At 39.0% G+C, this 17,117-nt stretch overlaps 1 protein-coding gene across 4 annotated transcripts in view; it reads left to right on the plus strand.

Moving 5' to 3' along the window:
* Window positions 1–17,117, plus strand: part of pax7b (paired box 7b) — a 54,732-nt gene that overhangs the window by 10,825 nt on the left and 26,790 nt on the right. For all 4 annotated transcript variants that reach the window (XM_077214640.1, XM_077214641.1, XM_077214643.1 and 1 more), the window contains exon 5: window positions 9,673–9,869. In XM_077214640.1, coding sequence (XP_077070755.1) covers window positions 9,673–9,869 — 197 coding nt within the window. The remainder of the gene's footprint in view (window positions 1–9,672; window positions 9,870–17,117) is intronic.

The following is a 17,117-nucleotide window of genomic DNA, read 5'->3' on the forward strand; positions in this document are numbered from 1 at the left end:
TTTCCTTCGTGTTTTTCACGTGCAGACGACAACGTTGTCAAAACGATCCTCGTTCACACAGATCCGCGAAAACGGCTAAAAACGCCGTATTAGGCATGCTAGGCCAGGTGATGATGCCACTTTGTAAAGAAACACTATGCGCCTATAGACTGATCAAGTAATATGCATGTGCATTACTTCATCGTTTTGACAAATTCATGTTTTTGTAGTCTACACAGAAACGATAGCTGAATAATTTTAAAAAACGTGCACTTTGAACCCCGTTTTCAAAAGTTTGCGTCTTCAGGCCCCCAGAATGACGCTGTTTTGTAAATGAATGGCCAAAACAGATAGAAAGTTTTGTTTTTAGTTGAAAACGGTGTTATATAAAGACCTTTAAAAGGTATTTTAACCCTAAAATTCTAATGGTGGAAGTTAGATTTTCAATCTAAAGACCATGATTACAAATACCTGTTGACATTTCCATGTTGTGGTAACAAAAAAAAAACCCTTAGAAATCTGTCCAGTTAAAGAAGCTTGGCCCATTTTACATGTAACAGTAATTAAGTGAGGAGGGCAATTGCGCTGCATCAGCCCTGTGATTAGTGCCGAACAACATGGTCCAATGGCTTAAAAATCAGCGTCAGCCCACGCTACTTATGGCCATAAAATTTCTCATTTTATGCTCTTTAGCGGCTTCACCCCGAGATTCTTCATTAGCTTTATTTATATGTGTGTTTTGCACTCACACAAAGACAATAAACATGTTCCTAGAGTGTTGCAAATCAGAAATTTGCTCAGATTTTTTCCACCAACTTAAATGGTGAATGTGCTGGGCAGTGTGAGAGCAGCAGAGGGGCCAGGCAACTGTGAGGGAGTCTAGCCCGCTCCCCTCTCCCCATGCTGGCTTCAAACAGGGCACTTGTCGTACATTTTTAACTAATGGGCTTATTTATGCAGCCATTGTCAGTTTTTCTTCAGGCTACTCTTTCCACGTGGACTTTTTTCTCTCAGCCTGCAGTATACAAAAGCAAGTACTGCTCACAGTTTTTTGCATCTCTTGATATGAGATTTGTCATTTCAAAACTGTTCTGGGTGCAGCGTTGAGTTATTATGGCCCCTTATTGAATTGTATTCAGCAGGTTTGCACGTAAAGAGACATCAGAGCCCCTCATTTATGTTATAGGGTCTGTGTTTTGACAGAACGCTCAAAGAAAAGCTTACCTCTTCTTTAAGATGCACTGTGTAGATGCATTTCAAATCACTTTTTCTGACTATTTATTTGCTTTTCTTTAGGAAATATGATTATGCCTTTTTATTATTATTTATTTTCACTTTTGGCATTTGTATTTAAGCCCTAGGCTGTCCACTTAAAGCTCACATTGATATATTAAGATTTATTTCCCATAAGCTAAGTCAGTGGTAAAATTGACATCCAGCATTTTTTTTTGTTTATGCAACTGTTTTATCTCAAGAAGAGACACACGCCACCGCTGTGGGAAAAGCGGATAAAGGCTTTGCATTTAATAAATGGTAGTTTGCTAAGACATAAAGCCATGATAACACAAACATCTTTGTGAGGATGGAATTAAGTTCAGCTGCAGTTTTACTGTAAGTATTTACAGGGAAGGCCTCACATGGAGAAGCATAAAGTTTTCTGCAAATTTACTTTATTGCAGTAAAGCAAGGAAACTTTTATCTGAGGCCAATGGATATTAACAGTGGCATTTTGTGTCAGAGCTGGTTCTAATATTTATAAATTAGGGATAGTTCACTCAAAAACAGAAAATGTATGTATTCACTCTCATGTCATTCCACCTGTATGACTTTCTTTTTTCTTCTACAATGAAAGAAAATGTGCCCAAAATGACATTGTACCAAATTAACTTTTATTGTATGGACAAAAATGACATTTTAAAAAATATATTTTTTTTGTATTCCATTCAAGACAGAAAGTCATACATAATGTAAAAAAAAAATAAAAAAAATTGAACTTGAGAATAAAGTAAAGATTATTAGAGTACCTTCTACAAGAAAATACTATTGCAGTCTTTCTACTTCAATTCCAAGATTAATTTACTGTGTTACTTGCCATTTCTTTGTATTTATTTGTGGAACTAGCAATTTCTGGGTGAAAACTGTTTTTAAGTAAATCCTACACCACAATTTTTTTCAGTTTGAAACAACATGAAGATGAGTAAATTAATTTTCTGCTTGTAGTGTATCATGTGGGGCAGTTAAAATCTTACATGGTGTACAGATTCCTGTTCCAACTGATATGTGCTGAAGGATAAATTATGCAAAATTTTCTGGTCCTCTCTGACACACACACACATACACACTTTAGTTTAATAATCTATAGGCACGGTAGGTTAAATGGCTGATTTTGTCGTCTTTCTCACCTTTTAGATATTTGATTAAGTTCCACGGTGCTGATTGCTTTTGACCTCAATTAGGGGGATCTCAATCCTAGGAAATGAAAACTCAATATGAAAAAAAAGAATGAGATGGGAAGTAAACGGACACCTGCCTTTCAGTTTCTTGCAGCTAGAAACTAAATTAGAGCTCTCTCCGGCTTCCATTGACCAAGTTAAGTCAGCACTTCCCACCAAATTGACAGCGCTGCACATATCTATAAAGACCCCCCCCCCCCCCCGCTTCCCAATTGCCTAAAGATATTTTAAGAACCATTTCAGAGTAGTTCTTAAACAGCAGTGTAGCGAAATTCAGCTAATACAGCAGAACAGATGTGATCTTCACATTCATGTTCTGTGTGGATCTGATAACAAAAGCAAAACATGACTTCTTTAACATGATATCCAAAGTAGGTCTTATTATCCCAACATATTCCATGTTCCAAATTCTTTATCCTATCTGTCAATAGTTATAGTTTCATTGTCAAAACTCCCTTTCAGTCACCACATTCCAGAACGTTCAAAACCCAAGAGACACAAGCCATCCTTAGAGTCTCCCTCTCACTGTCTCTCTGCACTGCCACCCCCTTTTCCCTACTCCTAAATGGATTCATATTCAGGCAGCATTTTCCAGTGGCGCTTGGGCACAGAGAGTCAATATGTCAGCATTTATTGATGCCCTCAGAGCTGCACAGGGTTGTCAGGCCTCTTTTCAGGCTTAAATGGCCCCCTAAGGTGCGTCTTCTATTGGGCCTGAAAGGCCACGGAGGCCTCCGAGTCCCTCTGTTGTTTAAGGTGAGCACACTCTCACACAGGCACGCTGGACAAAAAGCCCACTGAGCCTTCATACACATGACAGGACCTATAAAAGAGCATCACCCATCACCTCTCCTTCACATCTTCCCTCTCTTTCTCTCAAATGTTTTTGAATGCTACAAAAAGAAAAGAGGGCTAATTGTTTGTTGTGGGAGCCAAAATTACGCCGCTTTCCCTCTTTTATTCCATGGAAAGAAATTAATGAATGTGAAGCAGAAAGCAAATCTGAACTGAGCGGGACTATTGTGTTTTGTATGTAGCATTCAGTTTAATAATAATAAAAAAAGTATTCATACGTATTCATTACGGTTAATGGTGTTATAGTTTTTAGTGTTGAATAATAAATGTTATTAAGTTTGACCATCATCGGTTTGTCAGCATTGTAATGTATTTGATTTGATTCATCTTTGGAATAATTAATTAATAACATCACCATTACTTTACTTTTGCTCATACTTTTACTATGTAAATTTCTAACCATATGGGTATTAAACTGTGGCACATAACTTATCCTACACTGTGCTGCAAACATAAATAATTCATCAAACTGTGTGGCTTCTTAAATCAAATTTATGATTATTGGACAATAAGGCAGTGAAAACAATCTCTTTGACTGACACTGAAGAAGGGTCCTCAGTCAAATGTATCGCCAACAATATCATAGAGACTATGGGATGGCATCTTTTGACTTGGGCCAGTAAGCATACCACATAGCAACCAACTTACAGCAAAATTAATACACCAAAATTTAAGTATTCTTTTAGCCAAAAAGTGCACAAAAAAAGTCTGCACTCAAAATCTTTTATTATAGACAGGAGATAAAGTTGACAAACATTTCGGCTCTAGCCAAAAACTGGAAATAAATTTTCTGTATTTAAATTTGGGTGATTGGGTAATTGTACTCCTTATGCTGTCCATGGTGTCATGTTTAAAGATGATAAACCAGTCGTAGTAAAAATTTTAAGCAATGAGCTGCCTGTCGATATTTTAGTTGTACAAATTTTACTTATTATAATAATTATTCATCATAATTTTTGGCCACTGTGTAATGCATCTTCTCTGTTAACATGTTTACTTGTAGTCCATGTTGTGTTTACGAAATAGACACTGATATAGACCAAACGGTCATTCATCACTGTTTCGATCAATGATTTCGGCTAAACGGAAAAATTTTTTTTTTTGCTTAAGTCAAATTGATTTTTGGTCATCAAAATGTAGGTGTATCACTAACGGTAACTACCTAAAGCCTCCTTGGATTGTGGAGACTTCTTTAGGAAGTTATGGTTTTTATAACCTTAAATCGCAGAGATTGTTTGGAAGCAAGAGCAAATGAATGTGTAAGCGACTGCAAGAATATATCTATACAGTATTTTATTCATATAGCCCGAGAGTGCAGGTATGTTTGGATGACAGTTTGAATGAAACAGTAGTTGTAAATAGATCCAGATATGAGTTTATACGTGTAATAATTTAGAAATAAATGGGACAATCATTGGTGTGATTTACCCAGTTGGACTCTCAAAGATTAGTACATGTGTGTTGGAAACAAGGAGGCCAGTTGAGTGCCTGAGAAATACCGGACCATCCTGAGTACAATATTGTTTTGAGAGCCAACTCTGATGAAGACAAATGTGTAAATGTGTGCTACCATGCTAAGCTTAGTGGAATGTGCAGCTGTGGACGAACACTTTACCCCAGGCCCTTTAGTTCTTTACACAGAAACTGTGGCAGGAAAGGTTAGGACGAGAGAGAGCGAAAACGAGGGAATGAAAATAAAAAGACAACAGAGAAGAGAAAGAGGTCTGAGTGTGGCCGTGATGATGAATATCCCATCTGCTCACAGGCTCATCGGTGATGGAATTGGTCTGAAGGCTTATGTTGGGTGGTCATGACTTCTCTTTGGCCTTAGTCACTCCTCACCCGTAGCGGTTAATCACTGTCCGCCGTGTAGCCTCTCAGGGAGTTTTATGCCCAGCTGTCAACAAAAAAGCTCAGTCAGGTTGGCTGTATGAAGCAAATCTACGTGAATCAGTTTGAAAGTGTTACAGCCACTCTTCTGGTTCAGTTTCACCAAAGGGCTTTTAATCAAATTCCTATTCAAGATATATTAGGCCAATTCTCCTCTGATTAACTGCCTTTGATGTGTAAGTGCTTCAAATCAGGTTGATCCCATGGGGCACGTTGACTCTTAATAACTGAAGGGATGCAAAGAGACAATTTTAAGTTCGGAGAATAATAGGATTTGGGTTCTTGTCAGAGCTTGTTTGAATGAAAACATCGCTCATTTGCTGTCAGATTATCTTGTTCGGTTCGAAAATCATGTTGTGTTTTTGCATCCTTTTGCTTGAAACATTGAGTTGAACAATATCATGGGAACCCTGGAGGACCACATGGATAAAGGAGTAATATTCACAGGGAATTTTTAATTAAGCCCACATTTTAAGATAAAAACATTTTATCAGCATTCCTTCAACTTTTTAATAGATTTAAGAGTGTCGTCTTATTGTAATTAAATGTTCCTGTTCTTTTCCGATTAGTGGTTTGGGCAAAGCGCTCTTTTTATTTTTAAAACCCAGTTTTTGCTCTGTTTACCTTTTATTCAAAAGCTTTTGCTGCTGTCTGCTCCAGACCACCTGAGACAACATGTTTCATACTCTGTTATATGTATGCCGCAGCACATTCGACAGATCTGGGTACTTGCCATGGTCTCATTCGTGTGATGGGACCCAGCATGTCAATCGCGGGACCTCGCAGAGACAAAGACGAGGTCCAGGTTTAGACGCATATCTGCATCAGCGTCTGTTTCATTTCCATAATCCTGTCCTCATTATACTACGAGTAGGAGAGCGATAGATTCTGACCTTTAGCAGGAGAGTGCTGTCAAACTTATTCTGGTTTTATCTGTCTCTGCAGGGCTGGTTGAGGAGCAGCTTGTGGGTTTTCTGTTATGGCAGCTAAATGACATCGTAATTGTTGTGACAAGGGCAGAATGAGATGTGGCAGAATACATAGTCATCAGTCATGCAGGGACCACAGCATCAAGCTTGTAGACTTTCAAATTGGGTTTCTTAGATTTGTCCCCCTGATTTTGATTCATCCGTCTTAAGGTAAAAATGTGGGGAAACCGAGAAGCTGATGGCTTGTCTCAAAAACAAATCTGCTTTGGTAATTGTGGCTGGATATACACTGTTTAAAAGTTTGGGGTCTGTAAGATAAAAACATATTTTTTTTTTTAAATCATTGTAAAAGGCAATTTTAATATTTTTGCAAAAATTTGACGAATTGAAAGTTAAAAAGACCATGTGATTGAAGTAGAATTCTTTTGTAACCTAAATGTCTTCACTTTCTCTTTTGGTCAATTGAATTCCATTCTGAATAAAAGTAATAATTTCTTTAAATATCCCCAATTATTTAAACAGTAGTCAAGTTTGATTTTCGACTAACAAGAAGAGGGATTGTTTATTAGATTATTTATTCAGCCTCATGACTTTTTCATCTGTTGAAATTAAATTAAGATATGTTTTTTTGTCTATATGACAGTTTTGTTTTGGACCCCATTGACTATCAAATGGACCAAAACATTCTTCACAATTTCTTCTTTTGTGGAAATACAGGTTTGAAACGGCATGATGGTTTAGTGCTAGCAGCATGTAGGGAAGAAAAATAAATTCCATGTTGTGTCTTCAATGAAAGTGGTGGCTACCTTTTGGAAAAACAATCAGTATAGATCACTGCACCAGCCTTAAGTGGTCGTCATGGCGAGTCAAAACCAAATCACTTCGTCACAATTCCTCCAAAACCAACAAAGGGATTCAAAGAACATGAGTTCCAATATATATGTATACTTGAGTATGTTTTTAGCTGAGTGTTTGGATGAGAGGAGAATTCTGGCAAAATGAATCTTAAAAAAAAAGGCAAAGGAATTGATTTAATTAATGCGGCCTCATGTCCTACGGCCATGTGTAATCCGTTGAGAATTCCTGAGCGTGAGCTCTGGGAGACAAAAAGACATCTACCAGAGGACTCCTCAAGTGGCCTGTAATGAGAACCTCCCTGTAATCCCATAATTCCTTGTTTAATTAAAAGACAGTACTGGCCTGGAGTCGAAGCCACTTTGATGGCTCTTTCATTGTTGGGCTTTTGTTTGGAGGCTATTTTTGGGACTTTCTGTCCAATCGTCCAACAAAAACAAATATAGTGACTTGCAAACATATTCATTCTGTAATCTGGTGTTGCCCTTGGTTAGCATTTGTTGTTGTAACCAAACCAATGTCAGGTGACACTGGCAAAGAAAAAAACATGACATTTTTCATATAAAAATGTAGAAATGTAAAATCATTCAGATTCATTTGAACTCATATCTGGGGAATAAAAAACTTTTTTGGTTAAATTAATAAAAACAATTTTTTGGTTTTATTCTGTGGAATAAAACCAAACATTCAGATTTTTTGTAAGAATTTATATTTCTCTAACTTGCCTCAATGGTGTAGAATCAGAATGAACAGATCTGCTGTCATCTACAAGTTTTACTGTCATTGAATTACTTCTCAAATCCCTCTTGTGCTTCACCTAGCCTGAAAAAACAGTTCTTACTGTACTGAATCTTTCCAATGATCCTGGTAAAAAAGATGTTAATTGTGTAAAATATATGTTCTGAAGCTCACTGTTAAATTGTTTAGGGCTGGGCTTTGATATAGATTTCCTAATTCAATTAAATTTGGATTAGATTCCAGATTCATTTCAGTTATAATGTCCATTTTGTTCACTTTAAAGGACAAGTTCGGTATTTTAGACTTAAAGCCCTCTTTTAAGATCGTTTCTGATGAAATAGAACAGTTAAGATTGAAATTTGGACAAATGCTGCTGTCCCGAGAATTTTCGGTTTCTGTATTAGCATCCCCCCACCTCGACAATGGTTTCATAGGAGCACTGGAAGAATCATTCATAAAACCCATTAAACTTTTGAAATTAAACAAAAAATTTTTTTTTGAAGGAATACTCATTCTGCTAATGCTGTAAAGTACACAGAGAAGAGTTTCAGCCAACACACACTCTTAAACAAAAGGTTACAAAAGGGAATTTTCACAGCAAAGCCATAGAATATCAATTTTAAGTAGCCCAAAGAACCTTTCAGGGAACAGATTCAAAAGATTTTTTTTTTCTTGGTGTAAATTATTTAGTAATCTGAAGAACGTTTTTCCACTATAAAGAATCTTTTGTATATTGAAACAGTTCAATGAATGTCACATGTTCATTTTAAGAGATTTTTTTCACATTTGTACAAATCAATGTCAGATTCATTTAGATGAAATGCGATTATTTGGGTAAAAAAACATCCCTAACGTATAAGGAAAGGCAGAGCGCAGCCCACTCGGCTCCTATATAATCAACCATATTCAGAGGGGCCAGTCTTGGAAGCCCACACCAGCATTAGCCAATAAGAAGCCAGGGTTCAGCCATCACTAATTTAGAATTGCTTCAATTTAGCGGGAAGTCATGGCCTGGATTAAGGCCAGTGTCTGCCGAGCTAGGCCCCCAATGCTGCTGAAGGGATTTTCAAGGATCAGCCCAGTGCCAGCCAAACTGGAAATAAATAAGGAATCAAGTCAAATGAAATGATAAAAACAGGCTATAAGATCTTCCCTGTTATTTGAGGAAATGGTCTTGATGTGACTAAAGAATGGGATGAAGGAAACTCTATTGTTTGTGAGTTTTTTTTTTTGCCAGCATACTTATCAATCTAGACCTATTAATATTAATGCCTGCTGCAATTATTTGCAAAGTTAGCAATGACATTCACCTGTATAAAGTTCACTGTTTTGCACAACACAGATAAGCTAATGTGTCATTTTAGTTTCATCACTAAGCTACTCAGCTTGAATTGCCACCCACACACCTCTGGTTTGCATTGGATCAGATTTGGGCTTATTGTTTCTCATCTTTTCTCCAGCTAACCACTGAACAGAAATGCTATAGTTGACATGGCTGCATTTGACAGATAATCCACGGCTCGTATTTTAAAGACTGCAAGAATATATTGCAGATGGAATTTAATTAAATGTTCTCAATCGTTTTCTTGAGTTATTTGCAAAGTGCCAGTTTTGTTTCCTTTTTAGCACAGAATACCGGTACAAGGATCGCTAAGGTGGTCTGTGGAGATTAACTCCCCATGGCCTCGGGGTGAACTGGGATGCGCACTGATGTGGGATTGTATTTACAAGAGCTTCGCTTATATAAATAGCTGTGCATTGAAATAATATTCGCTTGAAAGCCACATGAATCCATTGCATTTCACCACACTGCCATCCATCTGTTTTTTTGAGGGGGTCTATAATTCATTCACACATCAAAATTAGTATGATCATGACAGTGTTCATGAGCAGAGAGCTTTCTGGGAAGTGCTTATACTCCTATAGTGGCGTTCACATCACACTCAGTTCTTTCGTTCTCTATCCTCTGACAGGTCGAATGGACGAAGGCTCGGAAGTGGAGTCTGAACCAGACCTGCCCCTGAAGAGGAAGCAGAGGCGCAGTCGGACCACCTTCACAGCCGAGCAGCTGGAAGAACTGGAGAAAGCCTTCGAAAGGACACACTACCCAGACATCTACACCAGAGAGGAACTAGCCCAGAGAACCAAGCTCACCGAGGCCAGAGTACAGGTATGACACTATCAAATACTAAAGTAGTGTCTGCAGTTAGAGATGCACATGGTTTGACTGAAATGCAGTTCAAAATGTGTTTTATTGAATCAAGAGCCATTATTGTCATTCTGTATACAAAACTTAAAGATATAGTTCACCTAAAATGAATTAATTTACCCTCATGTCATGTCATTCCAAACCTGTATGACCCACATGGTAAACATGATTTCACCAAGTGCAACATGTTCAAGTAACGGGTATAAAAATTATACTGTTAATTGCATGTATTGTTTAGTAGAAATCACACAAAATTGTTCATTTACATATACCTGATGTAGCTGCCTGATCGAAATGAGTGCTTTCCCATTTAATTGATGTGATGTCAAGAATCAACATAACTTCCTGTTCTGTCTCCTCCTCTTCCCTTTTGCATTGTAACTGAATGGGAGAGTTGGTTTCGGGCTCCTCTTTTTCTGGCCCTTTTGTATTGTACTTACATGGGAGAGGTAATAAAAGATCCAGAGAGACTGCTGCCTGCTGTCCCATGTCCAACAACTCCACAAGCTACACAATGCAGAACTGAAGTGTTTGTAACTGGTGTTGCATATCACGCTTGGTGTCGAATCGGGGTTGCTGCGGAGTGGGAGGTGGGCGCTAATAAGGACCCAGCCCCTAGCATTCGTTGCTAGCGCGTTTCCTGAGGTTTACATGCACAGCTCTTACTGGCCTACGTCTGTTACACTCACCCCCCGAAACCCCACTCCCATCCGGGTCACAGCACCAAATGTCACCGGTCCTACTCTACCTGCTCAGAGCAGGATTCAAACCAGAGTCTCCGGCGTGGGAGGCGGGTGTGCTAACAAGGACGCAATAGACTGCAGCCTCTTGCCGCTGGTGCGCCACTTGAGGCCAGGGGAGTGATGTTTACACGCACAGCACTTACTGGCCAACGTCTGTTATGCTAGGATGCCGTCGCGTTCCCATCTAAAGGGTAAAAACGCAAATCTGCTCACAGTGGCTCTCGTCGCGTATGCATTTACGTCACAGGCATGCGCTAGTACAGGAAAATAACAACCAACATGTCGGATTATTTCCATACGTCGGACCTTCAAGTTGCCCTAGCAGCTGTGATAAACGTACAAGAGTCTTTTTGCTGTTCGCTTCGCCATGTTTTGATTTCGCGCTACTAGGGAGAGAAGTAGAAGGAAGGTTGTACGCAGGAGCGCAGACTTGGTGTTGTTGTTTGGCAGTGCTTCACATTGCCACCTAGTCGCCTGGAGTGCATACTACATCGAATTTCACACACTTTTGCGTCACCATATATACGCAGATTTCCCCCCATAACGCTCATCTAAACGCAGAATAAAAGTGATAACGCAACGCCACTTTTAGTTTTCTCTTCAGATCGTTTTCGTGTAAACTTAGCTTAAATTTTCTGAAAAGAATGTTGTTCCAGGATCAAAAAAAAATATTACTTGGAAAAATCATGGTGACCATGAAAGCATACATACAATCAAAGTCATTGGTGTCCAATGTTGTCCATTTCGTTTTTTTAAAATATCTGCTTTTGAAAAAAGAAAGTCATTGGAATGACATGAGGTTGAGTAACTGACCGAATTTTAATTCTTTTTGGTGAATTATCCATTTAATTGTGCTCATCTAAGAAGTTTAATATGGAACTCATAAGACTGATGCTCTCAGTTGGAGATGTAGATGGCACAATGAGAGCTCAGTAAGAGTTCAGCTATTTGCTCTGAGGTCTATAGAGCTCAAAAGTGTCACTGGATCTGTTGGACTAAGGTTCTCTGATTGATGATGCGTGTAACAATGCAACTGCTCATCTCAAAGAAAGTGCTAAAAAACCCAGTGGGCCTCTTCCTGTCAGCCATATCAGAGAGAAACACAATCAGGTGGCTAACATGGCACTACGTCTGTTAAAGTTGGCATGAAGGGAAAATTCACCTGATCAATTTTCTAAATGCGTGTAATTGATCTTAGTGTGAACGATTCATCCATGCATGTTTCATTTAATTTTTTTCCTTCAAAATGTCATAACTCGATCCTCCAGTCAAACAACAGACTTCTCTGGTTATGTTTGCTGAACTTATCCAATCATTTAGTTTGCGTAAACTCCACCTTTTTCTTGCAATCCACTGTAAGTTCGTATTCACATGTGCCCCCATCCGACCGATGAATTGAACCATGTCCTGCCCTACATTTCTTTTCTTTTTGATGACCCGTTTCACTCTGATATATGTCACAATATGGATGAAAAGATCTTTTGCTTCTTCCATTACATTACAACTTATACCTTTGCACCTTTTGATGGAAAACTTTTTTGAATTTTTCTATTTATAGAAATATTTTTAAAATACACGTTAGAAGAACCTAAACACTTGTAGACAATATTATAAAACTACTTTTTTGTAGATTATCTTAGGGATAAAAGTGCATTGAACTTTGGTTCCTCCCACCACTGGTCCTGAAAGCTTGTCAACCATGTGGAGAGTTGAAACAATGAGAGGGGGAAAATACAGTAGAGTTATGGCAGCAGCTGTTGGGAGCAAAGGGAGGGGGATAAAAAGAGCGAGAGTGCATTCCTGATGGATTTCTTACTTCAGCTTTTGGCTGAGATCTTTTCTTCCCACCACTTTCAAGCCCACCACTGCTCCTTGTAAAATTTGCAGCATTTCAGAGAGCATCCCACACACTCTCTTGGGAACCCTTCTCCACCAGTTACATTAATCAATCAAGACCTTGTAAAAAATATGACCGCTCGCCATGCCCCTGCTGCCTGTTTCATCTCTGTAATGGTACAGGACTGTGCCCTTCAAATGCTAAAGCTCTGGACATTACATAAATGTAAGGTCAATCTGACTTTGTCATTTTTTTTTGTGACAATTGATTTTGTGATACAATATTATATGTTAACACTGTATGTCAGATCTTTGCAAGCTGCCTAAATGGCATCATTGCATAATTGAAATGCAGCTGTCTCTCTCTCTTTCCCTTTCAGACACGTTTTGGGGGGCGTCACCACCTTTCAAGTTGCCAAATATCTTATACTCTTTCTGTGATTAGCTGCAGAAGCTTTATATTGCTTCGTTTTACTTGGCAGCATTTGGATTTATGAATTATGTTCCAAACAATCAAATCAATCAAAACTAATGTTTGTATAAAAAGATCTAAAACATTGAGGACTGACTCAATTTTGGAAAAAGTTGACCCATAGTGGCCTTGTGGCAGGTTTTTTGGTAGAGAGAATATCTCTCGCTGGCCATGTCAATGATACAGCTCTCCCTGAAAGGAGCCCCATGGGACATTTGGCCCTTTTGTGTGCTTATGGTGACTGATGCTAATTAGACAAGTGAATAAACATTACATCACTTCTGACCTGCGTATGTCAGACCTGAGTTATATTTGTAAAAACTGATAATCCAATCATGAATGTGAATTCAAATGATCTTTTGCACCATTTTGGCACCATTTTGAATGGAATGTCCAGATCAGTTTTGTTTTCTCAACCCTGTCACAGCTCAGCAGTTGGTTCTTGAGAGGCCATTCAGGGGATGTGTGAGGATCTCTGGCTCAAGATAGCTCACAAGGAGATGCCAGGGCTCTGGGATCATTGCTTTTGTGGAGGGGAAGGTGTCTGACCCTTTTGGCTTTTGGCAGACCCCGCGGCCTCAGTGTCAACCCACTTGAGTGCAGCTGCGCTGACACAATATCCAGATGTCAGAGAGAGAGAGAGAGAGAGAGAGAGAGAGAGAGGAACAGGGGGAGAGGGAAGGAGTGTTCCTGCTACCAAAGAGAGGAAGTCAGAGACATGGATCAGTAATGATGTCAAAGGTGTTAATTTATGAGTTTGGTGCTTTTCTATTAGATGTCATCTGTCTTCATTGAGCACTTTCACTGTGGTTATTCTTAACCACAGGCATGTTACTCATGCTTCCACTGTTTTACTGCTCCGTATGACAAATCAGAGGAAGTGATCCATATCTGACTAAGCAAAGGAATAAGTGCTTCCAGGTCTCACTGCACTGCTGCCTGTCTGTCTGGTTTACTGCAATCTGTAAGGCCAGAGGAAGAAACAAGATGAATTAACTGAGATTTACAGGAAATTTCATAGGCAGTGGCAGTTATGTCACTTTAAACTCAGTTCGACATGAAATCTTTGTGATGTGCTGAAGTATCAGGTTTGGGGTTGTGGGTATGTCAACTCATGGAGGATAGACAGATGGAGGGAAGAACTTAGACGTGCTACGTTATCGCAATGAAAACTTCCTCTTTATATTATATTATATTATAAATAACAAATTAAACTAGATACTATGGCTTAGGTTTGACCGTTCAAAATGCCGGCAAGATTTTTTTTATAAAAATTCAGCTCAAAATGATTTGATAAATTCAGTAAAACATGAATATTGTGAAATATTATTAGAATAAAAAAAAAATGGTAGTGTATGAATGGTAGTGTATACTTGTCAGGCACGGAGTGAGGAGAGTTAGTCTTTCCACGTGTTACACACAAGCAGGTTTGAAGATGTCTCCACTTCCCCTCTATAATCCGGCCCCTTTGATCCAATCTGGAAACAAGACTTCCAGGGCACAAGTGTTAGCTCCCTGATGTGGAGTCATATCAAGAGCGTTTTGATTGATCCTTGCAAAATCTGGAACCAATAATTCTGTGTTTATGCTCCTGACCTATGTAAAAATGTGGGATTTTAATGAATAGATAAAATAAATATATGTATATACGCATGTATATTTATGATTACAAAAGGAAAAAAGAGAATGTGCATGTACTTAACCATCTTCTACAATTCAACCAAGGCATCTGGGTGTAATAAAAGTTGAATTGTTGAAAAAGTTGCAGATGTTTCTACTGAAGAGAGGTGACATTTTATAAAGTCTTGCTACACTGTTACCTTCAGGACCCAGTCCAGTCCGTCTCAACCCTTTATCCCAATCCATCCTGTCCCACTGCCCATCCAGATTCCCTAAACCCCTGGATGGAGCCCTGCACTGAGATTGATGTCAGCCTTTTTTACGCTTCTCAGCCACTGTTATGTTCTTTTTTGCTGTGAAATTCAATCACGTTATCCAGGTTTTACTCCTCGTCTTCCTGTCTGTCCACCAACCACCCTGTGCATGGCAAACGGTAATCCTAGGAAGACATATAACCATCTTCGTCCGAGAGGGATGGCAAAAGAAAAAGAAAACAAGAGGAACTGATAGGGTGGCCAGGATGATTGATATTGGAGGAGAGCATGAGATGCTGGCCGAATGTGGAATGTGAAATCGTGACACAGTCCACAATTAGATTTGTCTTCCATTTACCTCCCTTCCTTTTGTCTCTTCCACTCCCCCTGTATACTCGGAGATTGGGGGTATATTGAATTGAATTTTTCGACTTCCATTCCCTGTGAACCGAATGCAATCAGACAACAGCTCCTTCAGCCACACTCCAAGAAATCTCCTCTCTTAAATGTTTCGCCAAGTGACTCCGTTCACTTTTAAGGAAATTATATTGAACTCTTTGAGAAATACAAAATGAGTTGGCCATCTCAGTTGGGCAGTGTGCTTTGTGTCTCGGCTTGAGCAGGGAAATGAGAAGAGTGGGAATTAGAAGGAGCGGCAGAGAGAAAATCCCCGCTCAAGGTGCCTTTGCCATCGGGTTCCAGAATGGCGCATTCAGAAGCCTCAGCTCGCAGCAAGCCTCTTAGGAGATCCATTGAGCGCGGGGCGGCAGGCGCTCTAGCCTCTAACACTGAGATACAAGCTTTCTAATGCCTTGTGCTACTCTCCAGTTCTCACTAATACCAGAAGCCATCCTAACCTAAGACATGCAAAGTAATGGGGTTTGTGTCAGCGGGACTTGTGGTTTTATGGGAAGGGTCATCGATGCACGCATTGTTGAAGGAGCAGTGTGGGACAGCTAATGTGGCATAGTTAAATACTACTGATTTTTATTAGATTTAAACTGATTTTATTGATTAATACTGAAAAATAAAACCTATCTTGAAAAATTCCAGTTGACTAATGTTGCGGTAAGGATGGGTGTTGGGAACAGGCTTACTCAAAGCAGTTGCTAACCATGTGTGTAATTAGTCCCCCTGTGTGTTAATAATTATATAGGTCTTATAGGTGTTTCCCCAAGTCTTATAGGTGTTTCCTAGTTTTTGTTTAGATATGGGAATGCAACAGAACGTTTTTAAAGGAATGGCAAAATTGTTGCTTTTTATGGGTGGGGTTTTATTCTATTTTATTTTATAATTTTTTTCTTTTAGTTCATTTTATTTTATCCAGTTACCATAAAGACATATGTTTGATAATCAATTGAATTTATCACAAATATATTGCTGTAAACAGCTCTCTATGCCTGCATTAGCTACCATATGAATTTCAGATTTTATGAAAATAAAATGAAATTTTTTCTCTTTCTTTGTCATGTTGTATACAAAGAGTGAAGGGCAGCCCGGGAGGATACAAGAGAGAGGCAGAGAAAGAGTGTGTACTCATACAGTATGTCTATGCCAGCCCCTTGATCAATGCCCGGGCTGAAAGCGTCATTCTTGAGGAGCTGTTTAAAAAGGGACGCCCTCTCTTTGTGGTCCGATTCATTGAAGGGCCATTGTCCCCCTCTTTCACTTCCACTCACAATGGAGGGGACCATTTGAAAAACAACAGTAGATTAACTGCACTGCCAGTGTATTAAAGTCTGAAGAATGGCCCCTCTGAGGCATAGATCAATGTCATTCACTCTTTTGCATACACAGGGGCAGCGCCTCGGCCCCAGAGAGGTGCAGGTTACTGGCCGTGCTCCCCCTTTCAATGACTCACATTAGAATGAAACTTTGAAAATGTGTCTTAATGTGGCATAGGCATTTCTTTCTTTCTTTCTCTTTCTTTCTTTCAAATAAAGAAAGGCTTTTTGTTCATTAAATATCTCGAACACGTCATTTCCAGGGATATTTTCAATTGATTTTTTCTTTTAGTTGGCACCATATTGGTTCTCGGCCTATGTTAGCTAGGTATAATTAATCATTTTCTGTCATTGTTTGATATTTATTGTAAGATTTTTAGGTTTAGATAACTTTGCACTAAATTAATGAGATACTAATAGATTTTGGCAAAGATTTGACCATATTACGGGTTACCTCTTGAGGGTACAGAGTGAGGTGCATAACAATGTAATGCATGTAACCCTGTTATATCCCTCCTCTAATATAAGGTCCTTTGTTTTAGTTTTTTCCTAATCAGTGT

This window comes from Siphateles boraxobius, unplaced genomic scaffold (genome assembly GCF_051911475.1).
Source record: "Siphateles boraxobius isolate OS27281-9 unplaced genomic scaffold, OSU_SipBor_1 68, whole genome shotgun sequence".
In the NCBI taxonomy this organism is placed as follows: Eukaryota; Metazoa; Chordata; class Actinopteri; order Cypriniformes; family Leuciscidae; genus Siphateles; species Siphateles boraxobius.